At 43.4% G+C, this 24,420-nt stretch overlaps 1 protein-coding gene across 2 annotated transcripts in view; it reads right to left on the reverse strand.

Annotated features, from left to right (window-relative positions):
• The window catches only part of LOC133510632 (piezo-type mechanosensitive ion channel component 2), a 61,615-nt gene that overhangs the window by 4,637 nt on the left and 32,558 nt on the right, over nucleotides 1–24,420 (reverse strand). For both annotated transcript variants that reach the window (XM_061838740.1, XM_061838739.1), the window contains 28 exons: nucleotides 21,906–22,165; nucleotides 20,797–20,957; nucleotides 19,587–19,763; nucleotides 19,385–19,507; nucleotides 18,266–18,466; nucleotides 17,965–18,169; nucleotides 17,271–17,372; nucleotides 17,018–17,183; nucleotides 14,322–14,565; nucleotides 13,405–13,522; nucleotides 13,183–13,339; nucleotides 13,012–13,101; nucleotides 11,917–12,041; nucleotides 11,732–11,800; nucleotides 10,341–10,444; nucleotides 8,088–8,208; nucleotides 7,141–7,212; nucleotides 6,906–7,072; nucleotides 6,603–6,799; nucleotides 6,034–6,207; nucleotides 4,213–4,836; nucleotides 3,783–4,041; nucleotides 2,732–2,911; nucleotides 1,343–1,646; nucleotides 1,132–1,264; nucleotides 888–1,035; nucleotides 241–452; nucleotides 6–164 (listed from right to left, as the gene is read on the reverse strand). In XM_061838740.1, coding sequence (XP_061694724.1) covers nucleotides 6–164; nucleotides 241–452; nucleotides 888–1,035; nucleotides 1,132–1,264; nucleotides 1,343–1,646; nucleotides 2,732–2,911; nucleotides 3,783–4,041; nucleotides 4,213–4,836; nucleotides 6,034–6,207; nucleotides 6,603–6,799; nucleotides 6,906–7,072; nucleotides 7,141–7,212; nucleotides 8,088–8,208; nucleotides 10,341–10,444; nucleotides 11,732–11,800; nucleotides 11,917–12,041; nucleotides 13,012–13,101; nucleotides 13,183–13,339; nucleotides 13,405–13,522; nucleotides 14,322–14,565; nucleotides 17,018–17,183; nucleotides 17,271–17,372; nucleotides 17,965–18,169; nucleotides 18,266–18,466; nucleotides 19,385–19,507; nucleotides 19,587–19,763; nucleotides 20,797–20,957; nucleotides 21,906–22,165 — 5,052 coding nt within the window. The remainder of the gene's footprint in view (nucleotides 1–5; nucleotides 165–240; nucleotides 453–887; nucleotides 1,036–1,131; nucleotides 1,265–1,342; nucleotides 1,647–2,731; nucleotides 2,912–3,782; nucleotides 4,042–4,212; nucleotides 4,837–6,033; nucleotides 6,208–6,602; nucleotides 6,800–6,905; nucleotides 7,073–7,140; nucleotides 7,213–8,087; nucleotides 8,209–10,340; nucleotides 10,445–11,731; nucleotides 11,801–11,916; nucleotides 12,042–13,011; nucleotides 13,102–13,182; nucleotides 13,340–13,404; nucleotides 13,523–14,321; nucleotides 14,566–17,017; nucleotides 17,184–17,270; nucleotides 17,373–17,964; nucleotides 18,170–18,265; nucleotides 18,467–19,384; nucleotides 19,508–19,586; nucleotides 19,764–20,796; nucleotides 20,958–21,905; nucleotides 22,166–24,420) is intronic.

Consider the following 24,420-nt stretch of genomic DNA (forward strand, 5'->3'; position numbering starts at 1 on the left):
CTTACCCTTGGAAGAGGAAAAGGTTGACATAATTGTAGCTCTTCGTTAGGAAGTTGCCCAACACGCGGGTGGGATAACCGCAGCGGATCTGATAGGCCGACAACCCAAAGTAGATGCACTTGACAAAGTACCACATCTGTGCCACATTGTTCTTGTTGAAACGCCTTGACGAAGGTTGGAAAAGACACAAAATGAACGAATGATATTTAACGCTGAGAGGGCAAGCGGATACGTTCTTACTTCTCGGTGACTCCCGGCAGGATGAAGAACATCCAGAAGTGAATGCCGAAGACCAGAAAGACCTGGAAGATGACCTTGCCCATGACAGACTTGCGCAAGTAGAGGGCCCGGTCCACCACCATGGTCCCAAACTGGATGAGGACCATGACCAAAAAAGGTCCCGGGACCTGATCCTCTGACAGGGACGAAGTGATGTCTGCTGCCGAGTGTTTCTACGTGGAACCAGACGACAGATCGGGATGGAAGTTTGCCCTTTCCGGCAGTACCGACATCATCATCCTATGACCGCCGGAAGGGTTCCAGTCAAGAATCTATCGGAAGTACCTTTTAAACAGAAAGTCAGACCTGGATAATGTGAACTTCAACCCTGACATTCTCGCCCCTTTAGTTCATAGGGTAACCTTTCCAAATGTGCTATCAATATACTTCTGTGTCATCTGGGAAGTGTCCATGCTGGGAATTGAGTTGTTCCGACCCTATACAATTTTTTTGGCCAAGACTTGGTCTGCTTTGGCAGTCCTTGGATCATGATAGTCAGATATGACTTTTGAACTGAATTTCAATGTAACGCAACACCCAAATTTCTAGGGGTGAGCTTTTCAAGCGGTACAAGCCTCTGAAAATCTCAACGTCCAGGCTAGACCTACCCCAAAAGCCCAGAAGCCAAAAACGATGATAATGAAGTCGACGGTGTCAGCGAGGAACATGAGCACGTAGACGTCGGTCACGGCGCTGTACTCAGGGTGGATGAGGTCGTAGAAGAACTGACGCATGGGCACGTAGATCTCCATGAACCTGAAAAGCATCAACCGAGTTTTCATCACAAGATTCAGCACAACACAAAAGAAAACACTGGAAAGATTTAAAGATTTGCTGGAAAAAGAGTTGTACTTCTTGACAGTGTAGGCCCTGGCCTTGTAGACCTGCTCCTTCAGCTTCTCCAGGATCATCTGCTTCTTACTCTTCCTATGAACGCTGGCTTCGCTGCCGTCCTTGTGACTGCTGCCGCAGGATGTGACGCTTTCTGCAAAGACACTCAAGTCAGGAATGAAGCTCCACCCGCAAAGCACGAATCAGACCTCGACTGGTGGAGTGGTCTCACCACGCTTGGCTCGGGGTCGGTGCAAGACATGCGAACCGTCGCTGGAGCTGGTCCGCCGCTGGTAGGTGGGCTGCTGCGGGTGATGCAGCTGCACGTGGCCCGAGTCCACTGAGGTGCCGAAATTAATGGAGCGTAATGTCTGCGTGGAGCCCCGCCGCTCGCGAACACCCGAGGCGCTGGCGGCAGAACCGGGTTCCGACTCCTTCTCACTCTCGTCTCTGCGACTCCCCTCATCTTCCGACTCGCTCTGATGGGACGCCTCCCTCTTCTCCTTAGGGTCGTCCTCGTCCCACAGGCCGTGGCACTGTGATGGCACGGGTTCCGATCAATGGCCAGATCAACAGGAACAAGAATATCTGGGTATGTGCTAGCCTACTAAAGCTAACTATAAAATAGAGGTGCAGGGACCCCAAAACAACAGAATTCAGACAGAGAAAATGGTGTCCAGTTGGAAAAGACCCCTTTGTAGCGAGCAAAGAGCATTAGTTCAGGAATTAACCACTGATGTTTACGAGTGCAAGGATGAGAGAGTGACTGGGTTGTGCCTCTGTTGTCACAGATATAAAGACTAGATCCAGCTAACCGACGTGCCTACCCGGCGACAATTTTGGCAGGGGCAACATTCCCATCTCAAAGGAATTGAAATTAGCTTAGAGTTCCGATACGCATGTCGCTACAAAACGGTCATATCTAGCTATTCTTATCTTGGGCTGATGTTTATTCGAGGGCTCACGTCTCATTTCATGAACATGCTATACTAATTTTTCATTAAGTATTAATCTATTTTTAAGTCAAGCGCTTTTTTTATGGCACCAATTTTAAGTGTAAGTGGGAAAAGGTTGGCAGCTAACCTTGCGGCTCCTGAAAGTGACCCTCGACTCGCCACCACAATAATCAATAATAGTAACAAACAATCTTCTACCAGCTGCACGCCATTATCACACAACCGAAGTGACAGCGATCACTGCACTATCACAACGTATAAAAAGGTAAGTTTAGCTCAACTTTAAAAATTTTATACCTATATTCACAATAATTGTGTACTTCATCGGGTGTTTCAGCCCATTTGAGGAAGTGCTTCAAATTAACGGACAAGGGGCTTTTACGGATGACGTGGCCCCCTATTAGTCTGTTAAATTAAGTTTCTGTGGAATGTAAAGTAGAGTTCAATGCTAAGTCAACATGAAAGTGAATAGCTTTGGTTGTGCTAGCTGACTCAAGCTAACTGTGGTTGTGCTAGCTGGCTAAAGATAACGCAAACACTGAGTGGTAAATATTGTGCATGTAAAATAGAGTTGTGTCCTGGTCCAGTTCGCTGGCTAAAGCCAACTGCTCATAAAATACTGTAGATGTTAGCTGTGGCTAACGCTATCGCTAACTGGCATTTACCTTGAGGATGGACCTGTGGAAGAAAAGTGCCAGGAGCTGGACCAGGTCGTAGTGGACGTAGCCCTCCTTTTTCTCCACACCGATGATGTTAGGCGGGTGGTATGGGTTGTCCTTCTCAATCTTGTTCTGGTTGAAGGGGAAGAAGCCAAACTGGAAGAAGTACTTGATCACGATGGTGACCTGATGAACAAAACAAACAGTCATTTAAGATAGCCGTAACTCAGTTATCAATTGTTATATTTATACTGTCACCAAATGTAAATCCATATGATAATATGGATTGAAAAGAAATTCTGTTTATTTCAGTGGAGACTATTTTAAAATCCATAAAAACCCCAATCGTACATTTGGAAGCCAGTTTAAATCTTGTTCAGTGCATTTCAAAAGCAGTTCAAAGTTTTTCAGTTGTAATTATTTTATGACCAGTAATTTTTAAACAGAAAATTTGTCAGTTCAGTTTGAAATCAGTTTAAACCTCACCTCGTCATTTTTGAAAAGTGTTTAAAATGTCTTTTTTTAAAATATATATTAAATAAAATTACATTTTGAATTTAAAATCAAATTAAATATTTTGAAATAAAACCATCTTAAATGTTTGCCCATTTCATTTTAAAAAGAGGTTAAAACAAACCAGTTCACTGGAAAAACTGCTTAAATTTTAAATGAATCAAATCAAATGACTTTAAAGCTTTGTCCACTTCCCTTTAGACCCAGACTGAGATTCAATCAGTCAATTTTAGGATTACTGTGAAGTTCTACAAGTAGGTAATTTCAAAACAAGTTGAATTTTTTTTTTTTTTTTAAACGGATGGTTTGTTTTTTTTGGATTCTTTTTACCATCAGCAAAAGGGAATGATGTCGAAGAGGAAAAATGATAACCATGGAACAGGAAAGACTAATTAACTATCAACATAATCAACCTAATCAACTTGGAAAATGTAAATGGACACAAGGAAATACTAACAGAAAAAAAAATATTCTGGCAATAACAAAAAAAAAAAAAACTTAGTAACGTGCGTCAAAATGCAAGGTTTTTTGCTTTAGTTGGCACCTCGGTATAGACAATGGCGGTCATCCAGTAGCGCTTGCTGGGCCGTGGCACCGACAGCATGGCCCACAGGAAGATGGTGATGGGCAGCACCAGCGTGGCAAAGTTGGCCGACACCATGTGGTTGATGATGATGACCAGGAAGCAAACCATCTCAGAGTGTGCTACCAGCATGTTGTAGAGGGCGTAGCACAGCTGCAGCACCAGCGGCTGGCTCTGGTAGAACTTCTCCGACTGGTCCAGTTCCTCGTCATAGAACATTCTAGCGACAGACAGAGGGGGGAAAAAACGGTTACCGGGTGCTGTTGCTCAGGGTACTTTGCTAGGTCCGTTGCAATAGCTACTGGTGTGGGCATGTGCACGTTTTGGGAACGTTCAAAAACAATTTAAAGATTGAGCAGATTACAGTATTTATGAAATGTTTCAATCTTACTTGTTGAGCAGCAACTCGCTGGCGGTCAACTCAGTAGTCATGGAGGGCAGCATAATATCAGACCTGCTGTCCGAGCGGCTGTCTGAGGTCATGAGCATGTGCCGCCGTCTCGTGTCCACGTCGGTGTCGTCGTCGTCGTCACTTACTTCCAAGCGGTCAAAGCTGACCGCTTTGCTGTAGCTGGGCGGCACGTCGCCGTCCGACGTCTTGGAGGCATCCGTGTCAGGGGTGCACAGAAGTCCCGCAGCGTGGCTTTCAGTCCGCGGAAAGTCACTCTGTCCTCCTCCTTCCCCCTCTCCATCCTCGCTCTCACTGATTATGTCCTCCTGGAGCTGGTGAGTGGGCACTTCCTCTTGGCTGAAAGACCCCCAGATGATGCTCCTCTCCTCACGTTCTACTTCCTGTCCACCATCGAAGACACCGCACTCCTCATCGTGTTCCGCTTCCTGTGCATCTTGCATTTTCTCTTCAACTTCCTGGCGATCCTCGTCAGATTCGCCAAACGCTCCGCTCTCATCCTCAGGCTCCTCGGGGTCCTGTGACTTCGGAGGAAGACGTCGCCCTTCCTCCCGATGATCCCGATCCTCCTCCGCTTCTTCTTCTATGGTTTCCGCGGTGCCCTGTCTGGGGACGTAAGAATTGATAAGGACGCACTACTGACAGTACGTTGGCTCTAAAAATAAAAGGGAGACAGCGCTTTGGATAAAGTTGTACACAAATGAAAGGTAATATTTACTTACCTCTGCCAAGGAAAGTTTGATCATGCAAGACCTACTTTCATTTAGAGTGCAGCTATGAAGGGCATATGCCAAAGAATAACTAATTAGAAGCATTTTTAAACCAGTTTAAAGCTTGTCCAAGTCACTTTAAAAGCAGTTAAAAGTGTTGCCAGTGAAAGGGTTGGGGGGGAGGAGCGGGGGGTGTTGTTTATTATTTAAACTTGCACCAGTTCTATTTAAAAACAGTTTAAAGCTCGATCTGTTCGTATTAAACTGTCAGTGTCCTAATACCCTAATTTCCGGCCTATAAGGCGCGACTTTCTTTCCACACGCTTTCAACCCCGCGGCTTACGAGGTGATGTGGCTAATTTTTGCCTTTTTCCTAACGGCCGCAAGGGGGAACTCAAGCGGAAAAGGTAAGAGTGAGACCGGTGGAATTTATGTGCCGAGGAAGTGACCTTTACCAGCATGGTTTTTTTTTTAACCGGCCCTGTTAGCGCTGCGCTAGCGTTAGCACTGTGATCACATGTTGCTGCTGTGGTACTGTCCTGTCTCAGTGATTTTTACCGTTTTATTATTATTTATTTTTAATCAGCCCTGTTAGCGTTACGCTAGCGTTAGCGCTGCGTGTTGCTGCTGCGTCTTAGTGATTTTGGTATTTTTTTTTTTTTTTTTTTTTTTAAACCGGCTGTGCTACCATGTTGCTATTGTGTAGCTGCCGTGGCTGTTTTTTTTTTTTTTTTTTTTAAACCAGCCCTGTTCGTTCTATCTTGTTGTTGCTATGCTAAGATAAGATAAGGTATGACAACTTTGAAAACTCTCTCTGTGTACCGTCTTTCTCTGTAAATATAATGTGTTTCAATGATGGCACTTGCGGCTTTTACACAGCTGTGGCGCACGTATGCACCAAATGGTATTTCTTTTAAAAATGTACTGGGTGAGGTTTATAATCAGGTGCGCTCTGTAGGCCAGAAATTATGGTAATCCAAGAAAATCTACTCGAACAAGGGAAGGCATCCATGATGATATGGAAGTCACGGACATGACAAGATGGACGCCTGATGCATGCGTGTGCGCTTGTTGCCTCCGAGGGTGGCTGCACCTGGATATGAAGCTACTCCCGCTTTCCACGGATGAGTTTGACACGTCCAGGCCATACATCTTGCGAAGTTTGGGCCGTGCCCGTTCGCTGGTTTTGGGAACGCTTTCAGGTATCCCGTCCAGGTCCTCCAGCGTGGACTGACGGGAAAACAAGGTGGTGGCCTCGGTGTAGGCGCTGAGATTCAGCGACGGTGGGTGGAGGAAGCAGAATGAGATGAAATGTTTCAATGCGTGATATGGTAATGAAATGACATCACAATATATTTCAATACAGGACTAGCTGTGACTAACGGGTCCTAAAAAAGGTTTTTCATGGAAATTCTCAAAATCATGAAAAGTCAAATCCACATCAGATCCCACTGGGGGAAAAAAGAAAACTGTAGCATTGTCCATGTCCAGGATAGCTTCGGTACCAATTGAGGCTCATTTGTTGAAATTTCCACAACTATGTATGGGCTCTGGAATTTGCCCAAAAATGCCTGCTTGAAACCAAAATGGCCAAATTCCAGTTCAATTGAGATGAGTGAAGCTGAACCCAACGAGGGTGTCTTGTCCAGAGTCTTCACGTACCTCGAGATGCTGTCCCTGGAGGCTGTGGAAGCTTGGCTCTCCATGTGGTACCCTCTCCGCCGCCGCCGCCGGACTCTAGACTCATCCTCCGCAGACTCATCCTCGGTGAGCAAGTCCATGCTGGTCTGCCGTGACATGTTGAGCCGCATGGCCTTCTGGTAGTACACATGAATGCTGTCTCTGGATGGCACATTGCCCTGGTGGAGGTTGAGAGTGTCATAAGATTAAGGGGATTATCAATAGATTACATAATAGGAAGTTCCCGTCGAGGACAGTACAGAATCCTAAAGCACAGTATTTTACCTTCTTGACCTCCCTGGTGAGCATGCATCGCTCGATGCGCAGTACGGTGGAGATGTCGATGTACTCCCGGCACACTTCGTTCATCCAGCGAGTGAAACTGTCCACCGTGGTCTGCAGCAGCACCCACGTGAACTTGATGATGTTGTAAACACGCTTGAAGATGTTGTCTGGAAAAGGTTAAACAGGTTAGGAGAGGCCAAGAGGAAGTGGGGCAAGAGAAAGAGATGACACCAACCAGGACCAGAGCTGTTATCGTCTTGCTCTTGGCTGTCAGACATCTCGTCCACCTCGATGCCAATGTGAGCTGCTGCACCAAAAAAAGGGATTTGTCCAGTTTGTTTAAAACCAGTTTGACGTATCCTCCGATTCACTTTAAAAACACTCCCTGAAGTTCATTTGTCGCATTTTAATAGCAGTTAAAAGCTAATTATATCCCCAAAGTCCGTCCTAAACATTTTAAAAGCACTTCAAACCTTGTCGGGTTCATTTTAAACCCAGTTAAAAGTTCGTCCGGTTAGTTTCAAAACCAGTTTAAAGCTTTTCCAGGTATAAAAACCAGTTCAAAGCTCATTCGAGTCACACATGAACCCACTTTAAATTTGATTCATTTTAAAAAGGTATTTACATCTCATCCAGGTCATAATTTACCATTTAAAAACTTGTCCAGTCAATTTGAATACCAGTTTAAGTGTTATCCAGTTCATTTTAAAAACACTTTGAAGTTGCTCCAGTTAATTTTAAAACTAGAAAAAGTTTGGCAGATTAGTCTTGAAATTGAGTTTAAAGCTCGTCCTGGTCGATTAAAACCAGTTTAAAGATTTGCATGCTCACATTTAAACCAGTTTAGATCTTATCCAGTGCCCTTTAAAAGCAGTTTAAAGTTTGTCAAAGCCACTTTGAAGCTAGTCAAGATCATTTTAATATCCTGTTTCATTTGTCCAGTTTGAGTTAAAAACAGTTCAAAAGGTTATAAAAATCATTTTTAAACCAGTTCAAAGGTCACCCTAGTCATGTTAAAAACAACAAAAAGCAGTTACTGCAGTTTTCAAAGCTTTTAAAAGTTCCTCCAGTTGACATGAAAACCAGTTTGAAACCTCAAATTCCTTTTAAAACCAGTTTAAATCTTGTCCCGTTCACGTTAAAAACACTTTCAAACTCGTCTCCTGTTTGTTCCCAGCTTACCCTCCTTTTTGTTCTTCTTGCTTCTGACTCCCTTGGTGTATTTCTTCCAGAACTTGCGTTTCTCCTTGGCTCTCGCCTTCAGGGCCGCTTTGGGGTCTTTGATCCACGTGTGATAGAGGAACTGCAGTTCAACACAAGACACAAGATAAGAACGAAGCAGGGATGCGCTCAGGCGGGCTGAGCCGCAAGCAATGGACCTTTCCGACCTGTCAATCACTCGTACAATAATAGCCAATCAGATAGCTGTGTTGTCTTAACCCCTGGCTCGACACGCCCCTCTCACCGTATTATCCCACCAGCAATGCTGGTTGTCAGTGGCGTGCGCTTGGAAAAGTTAATGTTACGAAGAAAATGGTCCTCAGATGCCCTTGGGGAACGTGCAATTCTCGCTTGATTCATTTTGCAAAGCCTAAAACACAGTTGACGAAGTGTCTACGATGGATTAAGGCTCGCGGAAGAGCGCACGTACAACTAAATGTGGACAATATCAACAAACACAAGGCTATATGTTCGAAGGTCAGTGAGGGAGAAGCATCTTCTCTGAGTTTGATTGAATAATTATCAGTGCTTCATACATTGCAGGAGAACAACTTTCACTTTGTTAGTGTATCACTGACCTGCTGAACGAAGTGTGTCATGTTTTATGCAGACGAGTCGGGGTAGGGATACGTGAATGCGTGATGTCATGCAAGAGAAATGTTTATTTGCATCACATCGGACTTTTAAGACAGAGCACTGGGTTCAAATACGAGCCAAGTCAAAAGAACACACCCACTTACTTCTAAAGACTACCATGATATTACTCGTGATCTTTCCAAGTAAAAAGTACTCACCCTGCTCATCATGCGCAGTACGATTCCACTATTTTATCCTGTTGGATTTCAGTATGAAGTTTGTGAGGCGTCAAACATTTTTTGCATCGATCGCCGATGTTTCGCTGTAACTCTGACATTGTGACCTGCTCCACCCAAAATCTTAATTCCGTGAAATAGTTGAGACCTCTCTGTAGAACTCTCTTCGACAAGTCTGACACATTTGGCAAAAAACATACCCCAGTATTATCCGGAATACGTGATAGAGAATCGACTTCAAACATGTTCTGTTCAATTGCCATTTTGGAAGCTTGTGGGGCATGGCTAAGGGGGCGGAGCTTCAGATCGGCATCGGAAAGGTCCATTGGAAAAGAGCGTCAACGGGGGACGTGCATTCAGAAATTTGCTGACATTTATCAGCGTGCAACTTACCCATGAAGTCACCAAAACAAGAACAACAAATATCATGACAAGCAAAAGGTCACAATTCTTGCTCACAACTACATCTCGACATTCACTAAATGGCTTTTGTACGAGAACATGAAATGGACGCTGGACACACTTTGTGGGGTCATGCACAAATGAGGAGATAGCCAGTTGATTACCTTTCCTGCCTTCAATACATACTGTAGCACAGTTTTAGGCAGCTTTATGACAGACTTGGGCAAAGCCAGAACGGCCGACACAAACTTCCCGATAGCTCGCTACAAGTCGGGGAAGACACGGGAGGAGAGGAAGAGCAAGGTGGCATGAGGACAACGAGTGCGAAGGATACGGGATGGGACATAAGAGCACGGATGGCAGAGGTGAATAGGATACACGGAAAAATGACAAAAGGTGGGGAAGGATACAGGTATGGATAGACATGGAGACCAGAATAGATGTGAGTAGGCAGGACACGGGGGAAAGGTCAGTGATGGACATGACGGATGAGGAAAAGACAGGTGGGGGGAAAAAAGTAAATGGGAGGGGACATAGGTGGAGAGAGGACAGTTCAACGCAGATGAAGAAGACAAGACCAGTTGAAAGAATACGTGGACAAAGGTGGAGAATGGACACAATTGGAGAAGTGGTAGGTGGGTGGAAGATACAAGTGGATGACATAAAGTGGGGGGGGAGAAGTCAGCGGCAGGGAGAAAAAATTGGTAAGGATACAGGCGAATGAAACATGGAAGACACAAATGGGAGAAGAATGGATACAGGTGGGATGAAAGGAATGCCAATGAAGAGCACAAAGATGGAGAGAGAGAGAGAGAGAGAGAGAGAGAGAGAGAGAGAGAGACAAAGAAGACAAGTGGTGTCGGGAAGAGACAGGTGGAGAGGGTTAGTACAGAATCATGTATCAGTGCTACATTAAAGCAGACATATTAGCTTCTAAATGTTTTATTAATATGCAGGCTAAAAATAGCCAAAGAGTCAAACAAATCTATGCAGAAAGCACCTGGAAGGCAGACCTCCTCGGCGGCTCCTCATCTTTCAAATCCTCCTCCTCCTCCTCTTCCTCGCTGTCGGTTTCAAACAAGTAATACTCGCCGCTTCTCACCACTGACGGGGACAGCACAAGATCATTCGGAGGTGCACAAACGACCACGACGGCGACGACAGCGCGGAAGGCGTGAAAAGACGCCGAATCGAACGTGACGAGCACAAAGCGCTGATGTGATGTGTGTTTGTCATTTGAGCCGACAGCAGCGTTGGAAGCGACAAGGCTGACTTGTGTCCTTGAACAGAAGAGTGGCGGGCTTGCGGGGCGGGAGGTGATGGGGAGACACTGGTGGCGAAATTGGGAGCGGGGGAAGAAGGGGGCGGGCTGCAATAGCCGGCATGATCCATAACCAGATAGGAAACCAGCCTTTTAAGAATAAAAAAATAATAATAATCCTTCAGTCTGCACCTTTATAAGAGAATGTAACACTTTCTCTTTTGGGAACCCTGCTACCACATGTTCAGGGAATAATAGTTCATAACTCTTTTCAGCAATTTTGCAAACTTAAAAAAAACAACAAAAAAAAAAGACAAAAAAAACTCCATTGTATTTATTATTTATTTTTGGTTTATTATTATTTTTTTAACAATATTATTTTGATTTGAAGAAAACCGATTCCTAGGTGAGCCACGAAATATTGTTTCACTCCAGTCCTATGGGTGGAGCATGACAAAGTGTTTGTACTGCAAACAACAAGCAACATTTTGGCTCAGTTTCTTGGCTCTTGTGGGTCACTGCCCCACTGGGCCCCGATGCAAGCTGACCTGGACCAGAATCGGATGCTTTCTTGTTTGGAATGGAATGTGGAAATCAGGAGTTTTTGGGGGTAAGTGCATCCAGTAACTAAAATAAAGAAATAAATAAACGTCCTTAAAACGTCTCAATTTCATAAACGTGACCGCATAAAAATAAATACTTAATAGCTGGTGATGTGCGTTGGTTTTGATCATGTCAGCAAAGAATGAAACCTTTTGAGTCGAGAGGACTTCATATCTTTGCATTAAAACGTGATAAAAAGTGAGCGATTACCCACCGCGGGCTCTTCGGGCGATGGAAACAATGCCACAACTTCTGGCCGTTAGTCCTTTTCTTGTTTCCTGTGTCTATTTAAGGCAATGTCGCCGCACTACAAACACACGTAGTAGATCTTCTAAAGTGGTTCTTCGGCGACAGTCAAGCAGCGTCCTTAAATAGAGACCGAAAAGGACTAAAAAAGACCAGAGGACGACGGCCGGTGCCTTCAAAGCCCTCGGACGGAGTGGGAATCCTCGGCGGCATTCTGGTCGAGGACACAAGGGCCAATGAGAGTGGAGAAACGAGCTAAAGAGGGGGAGGGGTCAACCTACTGGAAGCATGGTCAACCCACGGCCTCCACCAGTGCTTTTTTTTGGTCTTGGCTTTGGCTGGCTGCGCTCCTAAAATTTAACAAATGACATCAGTGCAACACGACACAAAGTAAAGGACCAAAGGAAGAGTGGCTACGTTAGCTTAGCATCATCATCATCAACACGGGCACGGGGCTCCTCCGTACCCTCGTCCTCCTCTTCAGGAGGGGGCGGGCCAACCGTCTGCCCGTCCGCGGACTCCTGCACCGAGCTCAGCATCTTCTCCTTGCCACGCTTGAATTTCTGCTGCCGCACCTTAATGCGCTCCATCCTGTGCAGACGGACAGACACACGGTCACGGGTGGATGAGTGGCGTTAGTACGCGAACTTAATGTAGCATCGGACACTCCTTCTACTTCATTATTGTCAATTAGGGCTCTAATAAAACATCACAATACTCGAGTAATTGGGTTAGCACTGTGTGATGTTTCAGTATCAAGTAAGCTGTGGGAATATTAAGAATCTAAGAAGACATTTCAACAAATGTATTAGCTGTCCATTTGGGAGGGTGGGGGCTGACTGGCTGGCTTTGTAGAGATGTACAATATTTATTTTAGAACATTGTGAGACATTCAAGCCGAAATACAAAAAAATATATAGAAATAGATGAAATACAACAAAATAGAATAAAAATTTAAATATAATATATAGACAGTAAATCTAAGTGGCAAAAAACTACATATTATATTATCAGTATTTATTGTTAATAATAGGAATATAAATTAATTGAAAAAATTACTGGTTATAGAAAAACAAGAATAAGCCAAATTACACTAGAAATAATTCTTAACCTTGATAAATCAACTAAAATGAAACAATAAACCAAAATAAAATTTATGAAATAAATAAATGAAAATACAACTAAAACTATGAGGATAAAATAAAAACCAACAAAAAGTAAATAAAATGAGTTAAATAAAATACCAAAACAATATTATACAAAACAAAAATACAAAAAAGCCAATAAGAAAGTCCCATTAAAACAATGAGTAAATTAAATTAATATCAATTAAAAAAACTAAATTAGTAAATGAGTGATATAAAACAAAAATGAAAATGGAAAAGTTCGATCAAAACAAAATAAGAAAACAAATGCAAAATAAAAGTACTAAAAATTAGTTAAAAAAAAGTAAAAAATAGAAAGTGAAATAAAGCCAAATATATACAAGAAATACAAAATAAGCAAATCAAAGCCAAGTTAAAAACAAACAAAAAGAAAAAGTAGGAGAAAAAGATCTCACTGTCGTTTGAGCTGCTCCACAGATTTGCGCTCCTCCTCTAGCCGCGCCCGCACCGCCTTCACTATGGTGGCCTGGAAAAGCTCCGCCCCCCTGGATCACAGTACACGCAACACACCAGCACTGAGGACGCCATCCGCCTCCCTAAGTAGCACCACGAGGAGACGAGCGTACCTGGAGGCGAGGATCTGCGAGGCCCTGATGTCGGCCACCACGTGCAGGAAGTAGTAGCTCATGAAGACGCGGCGCTGCAGAAGCAGGAAGGCGAAGCAGATGCTGTCCCAGATGATGCCCGCCTCGTCACTGGGCAGCTCGCACCGCTGGTCCACATCTGCTCGGATCACGCGTGTCAATGGGAATGTTCTGTGCACGTTTGTGTGCGTGTGGTTGTCTTACTGAGATGTTCCTGGTTAGTGTTGATGTTGTATTGCTTGATGGTGCAAGCCAGGCTAAAGAGCTGAATGAGCCAGCACTTGTTGGGGATCAGAGAGTTGATGTAGCCGCAAGCCAGGATCTGGAAACCGCAACGTTACGGATGCAAAAATGGGGGATCGGTTTTAAACAACATTACGAAAATTGGAAGCGTTCAACAAAATGACGATTAATTCCAACCTGATCAGATTTGAAAGCAATAGAAATAATTAAAAAAAATGCTAACAGAAAATATGAAATATTGTTTCCATGTTTTGAACTTGTTCATATTTTAACATAAAATTGATACATTATATGCATTGTTGAATCAATTTCATAAATTAACAAAAATAAATTCTTCATTGTGTATTTTAATTGTATTTGTTAATTTTGCATTATCCTACATATTTTCCTATGAATATAATTGAGATTTTTAGATTCAACAGAAAATAGTCTTTATAATATGAGCATGAAATCAAAATTTTCATTGTACTAATTAATAAACTTGGACCTGACTGGATAAAAAAACATTTGATACAAAAATCAGAATTGCTAATTTATATACTTATTTATTTTTGACTTTATGTATTACTTCCAATTTTATTTGACCGTCTGTCTCAGATTTTACACATACTGTACATGCAAATGTATTTTCAGTTTTTATTTTTTTCAGTACAACTCCTACTTTTTTAGTTTTAAGTATTTGCGAGACTCCTGATTTTTTTGTCTTTTAGATGTCATAAACATCCATGAAATTTGATAAGAAAAGTCCCAATGTAGTGATGAACTGAGAAAAACCCAAATATCTTCCCTGGTGAATGTAATTGTGCCCGTATGAGACAGGAAACGCCGTCACACGCTCAGAGCTCCTCCCTATTTTGAAAGAAAGCTTGGAAACTCACAGATAAAACGTTCTTCATGGTGATGACAAAGATGTTGTAGGCTATGAGGAAGTCCCAGTAATGGAGGATCTTCTTGATGGGCTTAAGCAGGAGCTCGCCGCCGAAGAGCAGGAAGTAGAAACACGCCACCAGGTAGCCCATGCAGAACACGCTGATGCGCGTGGTTCCCGTGATAAAGATGATGGTCAGCACGAACCAGAACAGGTAGCTGAACATGATCACTTTCAGCATGTCCAGGTACGACCTGCGGGGGCACACTTGAGAGGTGACAAGCTGCTGTGGCTGAACAATTGCAAACACTACTTACAAACACAACTTCGAAAACACATGCCATGCCAAATAAAAATGGTTCCTGATTTGGTAAAGAATCAGGAGGCGGGGAAAAAAGGATGAAGGATTTAAAAAAAAAAAAAAAAAAAGAAAATGTCGCTAGGAAAATATATAAGTAAATAAATTCATGCTAATTTAAAAAAAAATGTAACCAAATAAAAGCAAGAAAAATGCTAGTAAAAGGCAAACCGGTCAATCAATAGAATTGGTGAGAGGATTAAGCAAAAAAATACTACAAAAATAAACATGAAGACCAATCTGATGAAAAAATAAATATACAGCAAAAGCCAGCACAATGCTAACTTGTTCATCAAGGAAATGGTAAACATACAAAAAAAAATACAAAACAATTGAAATTATTTTGTATTTTTTTTGTTTTTATTTTGACAGATTTTTTTTTTTTTTAATGAACATGTCATGCTCCGGGCTTCCTGCCCAGGCTGGGCTTGGCCAGCCAATTAGTCAGAAAACACCTGCACCGTGTTGCAGTTGATGACGCCCAGTATATATAGGACTTGGGGGACAACTTGTCCTCTGCTAGATCGTCGTCCTTGATGCCTCGATCCCGCACTCCTGTTTGCCTGACTTCTGCTCTCCGTGCACCGACCCACGCCTGTCCACTGACCACCCTCGTAAGCCTGCCGTACTATTACTTCTGATTGTTTGGACTGTCTGCCTGATCCTAGAACTTAGACCGAATAAAGGTTTCCTCTGCACTGTCTGCTTGTCTCTGGAGTCGTGCATTTGGGTCCACCCTCGTGCCCCGTTCGTGACAGAACAACATGGAAAAAATAAAAGTGAAAGAAAAACAAATGAAGGAATTGGGCAACATAGTTGAGCTGAAAAAATATAAATAAATGAAATGAATACAGAAATTAATTAAAATGAACTAAAGTACATTAACATACTGTAATTTAGAAACAATAACAGTTAAAACAACAAAAAATAAATGTAAAAAAGACACTTTAAAAAGTAGTTGAGTGAAAAGCCAATTAATACAACGTTGAGAGAGGAATGGCTGACTGCAAAGTTAAGTGAACTTTAATAATCCATCTAAGATGTGATGAAAGCATGGATTACTTTTTCAAAGTGCTGCAAGTGTAAAGGAAAGGCTTTACCTATGAAATGAAAGAAGATGGACTTAAAGTGCATAGATTTGAAGATCCAATTTAAAAATCACTCTCCAACCTAAAAAAAAAACCACTTCAACTTTAAAAACCAGTCCAAGTCAACAGGGAGGGATTTACAGCACAAAACCCACTAAGACCAAACACCATCGCGTGTGTTTTCTTCTCGTCAAAATAAAATTTAAATGTACAAAAATGAAATACACAAAATAAACACCGGCAACTTTTTAAGTTTTGTGCATCATTCCCTTGTGTCACTGATAATCTGGACGTACGTAGACTTGAAAGGCAAAGTGCAGAAACGTCTGTAGTATGATGCGTTGCATGTCTACATATCAGAAAAATGCAATGGCACGCATGGCAGCGTCCATTATTCGTGATGGATGTGGTGAAAACATAGGAAGCAGCGTTCGTTGGACGGCCTGTTTGGGATGATCAATCGGCGCCTTGATGGGTGAAAATACCTTTTCCATACTTGAAAGCTATTTATTGAGTTAGAGCACAGGGGGAAAAAGCGCCTAAGTAGCGCAGTGACCGACAGAGTGTTTTTGCAGATTATGGATTTCTACCCCCACCGCGACCCGGTATCCGTAATTTGATCCTGGAGGGGGAAACGGCAATGGAATAAGTGCAGGGCGGTAGTGGCGTGCTCTCGACCTTGCGGCGAGGCCTTGTTGATGGACGCAGAGTGTGTTAATAAAAGACGTGTCCACTTTGTGCATCAAAACACTGCAATGTGAAGCGCACGCGATCAATGGCTGCGGACGACTAGGGATGCCTAACTCGGATGAGTTTCTTAAAAGACCTCCACTGCTTCTTGTGACCTCAACAATCCGCACGCAGGGGCCCCAAAAGACTGGCACATGTGGCACGTGATTTGCAGCTGTGCAATGTATCAAGATGCCTAACTTGTGAGATGCTCAACTGACCTCAACAGTCCACACACAAAACGCAAATAATTACTCCAAACAAGTCAGGATACTTACCGTAATTCCCATCCTACAGAGCACGGTAACTTAAAATTACTAAGATATGTAATGCGCCTACTACTTCCTCAAGAGAAGAGTCGAGTGACCTCAACCAACCATTTAGAGGGGCCCCATAAACACTCGAATGCAATTGAGTGACTGCAGACACAATGGGATGCCGAACACAGGCTTGTGAAGCCACTTGTGATGTTAACATCTACAGAAAGGGACCGTAAACACCGGCATGCGAAGCGGGTAGCAGATGGCGTACCTGCAGTGGATGAAGTCAGGAACAGGGTTGTGTACGCTGAAGGAGGACGCGTCCAGGTCCCTGCAGATCTCCACATTGTCTCCGGCCATGATCCGCACGGCCGCCTTGTTCTCGTCATCGAACACTTGCCTCTGCATGGAGGCGCACAGCAGCAGCATGAAGTCGTCTGGAGAAGAGAAAGTCACACTCACCTTAACTGGACTAGAAATGTGGCGGGTGACGAGTTGGGGGAGAAAAATGTGACAGGACGTACAGATGAGGAAGGACGGATTGGGCCTAGAAAGGAAATCAGGAACGTATAGCCACTTGACCACGTTAGAGTCGGTTGTGGAGCTCGGGAATCTCCAGGGGTAGTCTGAAAATGGGGAAAAATGTAAATATTAAATTACATCCCATATATTGAGTCTCAACGTTTCCTTGTGTCCTGTCTACATACTTGGCTAATAAAGCCAATTCTGAAAATGGTTGGATTTCATTAAATATTCATTCATCCATCCATTTTCTTAACTACTTATCCTCACAAGGGTCATGGGGAGTGCTGGAGCCTATAACAACTGTCAACAGGCAGGAGCCAGGGTACACCATGAACCGGTTGCCAGCCAATCGCCAGGCACATCGAGACAAACAGCCGCTCTCACAATCACACCCAGGGGCAATTTAGAGTGTCCAATTAATGTTGCATGTTTTTGGGATGTGGGAGGAAACCAGAATGCCCAGAGAAAACCCACGCAGGCACGGGGAGAACATGCAAACTCCACACAGGCGGGTCGGGGATGCTTTCCATCCGTGCCGCAAATCTTTATACAGTATTTAAAAATTTATTTTCTGTCATTTAATGTAAATGTGTATTATTTTAAAATACTAGTGGTTTTTTTAACAATGTCATGAATATCAAATTGAAACGAAAATCTCCTTGGCAGAGGTCAAACAGGGCGTCCTTTGCGGACCTTTACAGGCCGCGGGCGGGATCCCGATGCAGACGAAGTACTGGAAGGTGAGCATGGAGGCCAGGAAGAAGCAGTACTTGGGCCAGATCTCGGCAATGGCCTTCCTGCGGCGCCGGTACATGACGACGATGAGGGCGAAGGCGTGCAACATGGCGTAGAAGTCCATCCGCTGGCCGATAACGTTCACGCCCAGCAGCAGGCACGTCTGTGGCGGGACGGAGAGAGAGAGAGAAAAGGGAGACAATTAAATTATCCGTCCGCTGACGTCTTAGCAGGACATGGACTGCAAAAGCAAAGGCACCTCTAGTCCAAACTTGTAGAAGAAGTAGTTGATAAAGTATTTAATGAAGCACACGATGCCCACATCCAGGTGCTGGCGTGTCACGTCATGGAAGATGATGCGGGCGGCGGGAGGGGACAGCTTGTTCCTCAGACGGAAGTACTGCTGGTGGCGATAGATGGTCACCTCAAATGCCAGCACGGCCAGGATCAGGAGGTTGTGCTGCATGTGCACAAAAATACTAATATACTCCCTTGTTTTATCTTTTTTTGGTTTATCATGATTAACACTTTTATTTTTCCGGTTTTTATTTACTGTCTTCATTTTTTTTTTAGATGTCGACAATAGTTCTAAAAATGCACTTTTTATTACTTTAAAATTTTATGGTCTCTCGTTTTTCTTCTAAACTACTGTGGTCGCTGGATTTATGAGTTTAATCGGTCTATGACCACACTTGTAGCTTGAATCATCTTTACCCCATTAAAATGGATCAAAAGACCCCCCCCCCCAAAAAAAAAAAAAATGGAACACCTTTCCAAAAATAAAAATAGCACTCTACAGAATATAAAGAATTACCGTATCCAGCTTGTGCATCATGATTACAGGTGTTGTCACCACTGGAGTACGGATGCTAATTTTGTTAACTTGTCTGAGAAATTTTGCATTGTCTGCTAGCATTAACCTATTTCAAATTGTGGTTTGTGTAAAATTCAACTGGGTGTGGCAAAAAACTGCTTGACACAAGCACTTTGACTTATTTGGGAAAAAAAAATACCATCTGCTCCTTGTTGTAAATTTTACTGCCACCATTTTGGGCTCGTAATAAATTTTTGCTCGCAACTCATGTAAAAAAAATTCAATAAATAAGGTCAGGTCACTCCTAAGTCGTGGTACCACATTATTATTTTTAGATGCTGTTAACAGTACTTGACACGGGCCAAAAATGCTCTCACCTTGTTAAATTTTATCTTTATCCAGGAGGTGCGTGAGTACCTTCCTGGAGGTGTGTAAAATGACTCCAGGGGTTGCGCATGAGTATTATTAGGGACTCTCAAATTGTGGTCAGTGGATGCCTCGGGAGGGTGCGTGAGTGCTCTCAAATTCCCAAACAGGGCAGCCATTTTGGTCAATTCCACTTACCCTGATGTAGCCCAGGAGGTCATCGGTCTTGTGCAAGCCCACCCAGTTAGCAGGATCCACCAGACCACTGTAGAGCAAAGAGCGCTCCATCTCCTTCTCCTGCTCGGTGGTGTAGGCCGCCGGCTGTCACAGGGAACCCCAACGGGCTCGTTCAACACTGCTCACGCCTTTAACTGATTTCATTAGAACAGTGATTTCTTACCATGGTGCAGTTCTTGGAGTAAGTGAGCGGCTTGATGGACTTGAGCTGGTACAACATCTTGCAAACGATGATGACGCACGTCCAGACGCTGCACACGCTGGACGCCAGGGGGCGATACTGACTGTAGGGCAGCGCAAAGGCCCATGACGCTAGAAACACGTAGTTGAGCAATGACACCTGTGAAGTGGGCATAATGTTAGCATGGAAAATGTTAGCATGAATAGTTTGAAATAATAGCAGTCGACAAGGCATGATGGAAAATCCTTATCAATCCGCCTTAGCGCGTTTTCTAAACTGGTTCCTCTCTTGCTATATGTTAGCACAGGGGTGCTCAATGTGTCGACTGGTCGATCGTGGGACGGCGCGCCAAAAAAAAAAAAAAAAAAAAAAAAAAGACGTCAGCCAATGTTCCCTCGAAACTGCGAGCGTGCACAATTGTGCACATCTGATGCAATCTCTTTGCAGATATTCTGCGTTGCGCGCAAAAAAAAAAAATCCAATGCAAATTGAAAGTATAACGTACAGCTATTCAGTTTGTGGCATTTTGCAATGTGATTTAATGAGTGAGGGATTGTTACAGCCAATGGCACAATTCACATACGTACTGTAAAAAATGGAAAGAAGCCACTGGTTGGCAGCACACTGAACTCTAACAACGACCGCTGCGCCGCCACACTTTCCTTTTTCTAGTTGACCTTACACCTCCCCTTATAATTACAAATGTTACAGGACTTATGCAGCCCATCAATGTGTTTTATAAAGACAGCGTCCACCACCACTGCTTAAGTGCGCAACACAGTCCTGGCAATGTAGAGCAAAGACGAGCTAGACATTCTGCTTATGTTTACTTTCGATATTAATGGAGAAAGTTTAAAAAGAAATGCTGTTGTTTTAAGATGCAATGGCAATCAGAGTATGTGGATAATCGAAGAAAAAGTGGTTAAACTGGACAAGATTTTCCTGTTTTCGAGTGGGAAAGGTCTGGTCCAAAGTGGAACATCCAAGATGAGATGGTGTGTAATTTTCAAATTCCATCTTGCCACAGCCTAATCCAGGATGAAAGCACAGACAATACAGTGCACAAAAAAAGGACATACTTTAGCATGTTAGCATCTTTCTATCGCAGCAGGCGTTGGCACTACAAGGACATGTGGAACAAGGCGCAAGGTACTCCAGAATTAGCATGTTACATGCTTTAACTCAGCGTTACCTCTCGGATGGAGACCAGTACAATGTAGCAGGAGACAATCTTGATGATGTGGATCTCCAGTAGCCACCAGATAAACAGCTGCAGTTTATGGAAGTACTCAAGGAACTTGAGGAAGAGCACAGCCAGCCGGTCCACCACCAGGTGCCATTTACTCTTCAGGTCTTGGGGGGGGGACAAAAAAAAAAAAAACTCAGCTACTATTCAGATACCTTCTTTCATACAGATATGCCCCAAAATAGGCACATCACACCTAGAACAAAAGCTATCTGCCCTTCTTTCGCAGAGAACCCAGCAAAGTAGGACATTAACCTTTTATCTTAAAATAAGTTCATCAGATGTAGATCCAATACTTGACCAGCGTCTGGTGTGAGCTGTAAAATACTTGGAGCTCAATACAACAAGTGAGTGTTGGGTGCTAAACCCGACATTCAACACAAGATTGTGGCATTCACCATGTACACGGGCGTCACCCCGGCTCTTTTACTACCTCTGACAGTGAAAAGAAACGGAAGAATTGTCTGGTTGCCCTCATTCTATGTCAGTAGCATTTATACAGACCGAGTTTATGGCCCGTTCAACAGAATCTGGTTCCAATAATAAAGTCACCTCACAAAGTTTTAACTGTCTTGCGAACAATAAAAGAATCCATCAAAAGTTTTTTTTTTTTTTTAATTTACAACAAACACGAAAAATCTGTAAAGCTCCTTGGAAAAAGGTAATGATTATATTCCATCGTAAATACACTCAGTAGCTTTGCTTGTAGGGGAAAAAAAAAAAAGTAACCGAGTGAAGTGTTTGAGCTATGCGTGGTGTCGGAACTGAAATCGCCACATAAATCTGGTCCGGGAAAAACAGAAAAAATATAAATAAATATGACCACTGGACAAACTGCTGCTGCTCTGGGGATGGTGATTAATGGGGTGCACTTTGGCCCATGGGAGCCACGTAAATCTTCCATGTGGGGTCTATCTTCCTCACAAACTCAACCATCTCTGATTTAAATGATTGTTCGCTGGATACGATTTTCTTTCTTCCTGAGGGAAATTAAAAAATGTGTCTATTTAAGGAGGGGGGGGGCAGTGAACGACAGCATTACACAGTAGTCATACCGGATGAGCTCTGATCGGTGCTGGGTTCCGGCTCGGTGCCCACGCTGAAGCGCTGGCTGTCGTCCGTGCTGGACTGCCTCGCGTCGGAGAGGCTGCCGGGCTTGGTACCACCGGCCGAAGTTGACGAGTCATCTGCCACCGCCACCAGTTGCTCGCCCTGCTCCTCTTGCTCGTCGTCCTTACCCCGGGACAGCGAAGCTTCTGCGGAGCTGCCGCTGAGCATGGTGAGGTCAGCCAGGCTGCCTTCTGGGTGAGCCAGCCTGGCACACATGTTGAACATTATTATTACATACAAGGAAGAATACACGCTACATTATGTACACATGAGGACCTCCAATGTCTTGTGTATTTAAACGTTCATGTTAATTTGGTTTGATTCACAAATAAATAAAAATCCATTTCTCAATTTTCTCAGCCGCTTATCGTCACGAGGGTCGCGGGAGTGCTGGAGCTTATCCGCTCAGTCAACGGGCAGGAGGCAGGGTACGCCCTGAACTGGTTGCCAGCCAATCACTGGGCACATTAAGACAACAGCCGCACTCAGAATCACACATAGGGGCAATTTAGAGTGTCCAATTCATGTTGCATGTTTTGGGGATGTGGGAGGAAACCGGAGTGCCTGGAGAAAACCGGGGCACGGGGAGAATATGCAAACTCCACACAGGCGGGTCCAGGATTGAACCCGGGACCTCAGAACTGTGAGGCCAGCACTTTCCAGCTGAACCACTGTGCCACCCCCAGATAAAAATATTTCACGAATTCATTAATAATTATTTTGTTTTATGAAACTCACAGGTCATTAATTATTTCCCTAGTACAGCTAATAAATTTTTACACCGAAGTGGATTCATCAGCACTTTTATAGAGCACTGTTACAATCTTCAACAGCTCCATTATGTGCAGACGTGCTATGATTTGTGATTAATTGAACTTCTCAAACTACCCCTTTTCGTCCTCATGAGTCCATAAACAACACAAGATATTCACGCACACGCACTGTAGCTGATTCTCAAAGGTTTCTTTTACGAACGCTCAATCTTTTTTTCAGCAAGTGAAGCGATGTTGCAGCGGGCAAAGCGGTGGGTGCAACATTCTCGATGCATTCTTGATAAAAATCTGATTGTTTTTTGGGGGTCATACTTAATTTGGCTGCATGTCAATCGCAGGCGCTATTATTATCATCATCAGGACGCTGACACTTACTTGCTCTGTTGACTTATTTTTTTCTTGATGCTGCTCAGGACAATAAAGTTCCACAGAGTGAGAAAGAGAGAAATTGACAAGAAAACAGACTGAGTGTATGTTGCGTTCAGGTGCTTTAGTTGGCTGGTGGGGGGCTTCAAGGCTTTTGCTAAAGTCATCTTATGGTCCAAGCATGCTTGTTGACAGGTTTGGTTACATAGATACTTCTAGCTAAAATGGTAGGATTCAATAATCGGGACTGCAGGCACATCGGAAGACATTCATTCTTTAAAATATCCCAAATCATATTAGACTCGTGTCATTGCAGGCCAGGTAGTAATTAAAAGACGAGCAGGCTGTAAGAAAGGGCCGGCATTTGGATGTAAAGGGTGGTAAGGTAAAGCGATAAGTTGGGAAAAGACAAGTCAGGTTGCATGTAGGAAAGGACGGATGGAAAGCAGGGACAGCTTAGGTGGTAGATGGAAACAAGGCAGGGGATAAAGTTAAGTTGCAAGTAGGGACGGGTTGTGTCTTAAGTTAGGCCTGGAGAGGTGCTTGTCCACGGATAAGATCATGTGTTAATAATAATATATTCTGGAAAAGTGGGAAATTTCCAACATCTGCGCAAGGCAAAGTTAATTGGAACAGGTGGAACTTTGAACCGAGATGAAAAATGATCCCGACTGTGCTTTTGTTTGTATTCACATCTACATGCAGTACTTGCAATTAGGTCTTCTTTATTATTTCATACCAAAGAGCAACTTTTTTTTGATAGATGCAGCTTTTTGCAACATACAACACTGTTGACTATTACTGCCGCATTAGTTTGCATTCACATCACCATACACAGAATGCATAATATACTAATGTGTTGTTTCACATCTATTACCGTATAAGTACTTTATTGATACAGGTTGTTTTTTTTGCAGCACAATGCTGAGTTCTCCCGCTGCTTTCATTTACATGAATAACATCTACATACAATATATTCTAGATATTGTATGGTATAGTTTTCTCTCTATTCATGATTTTTTTTTCACTACTGCTGCTGCGCCTTTCCATGCTCACCTCTGCAACACAGTTGCCCTTGTACACAAGTTTATTTACTTTCAACGTGACTGTTTTAATGTTAGACTTGATTAGCTCCAAGTTATGACATACAGTATCTTACTTCCCAGCTGACTTGAATGCACCATCAGGTCATGTAGTAGGGAAAAGACAAGTTAGATTGTAATCTTAGGAAAAGTTGAGGTGAGGTGAGTGAGTGAGTGTGGAAAGATTCAAGGCAGAGGGAGACAAGGAGAGACTTGAGGATGGTGATTTGGGAAAATGC

The sequence above is a fragment of the Syngnathoides biaculeatus genome, chromosome 13 (genome assembly GCF_019802595.1).
Source record: "Syngnathoides biaculeatus isolate LvHL_M chromosome 13, ASM1980259v1, whole genome shotgun sequence".
NCBI classification, from domain to species: Eukaryota; Metazoa; Chordata; class Actinopteri; order Syngnathiformes; family Syngnathidae; genus Syngnathoides; species Syngnathoides biaculeatus.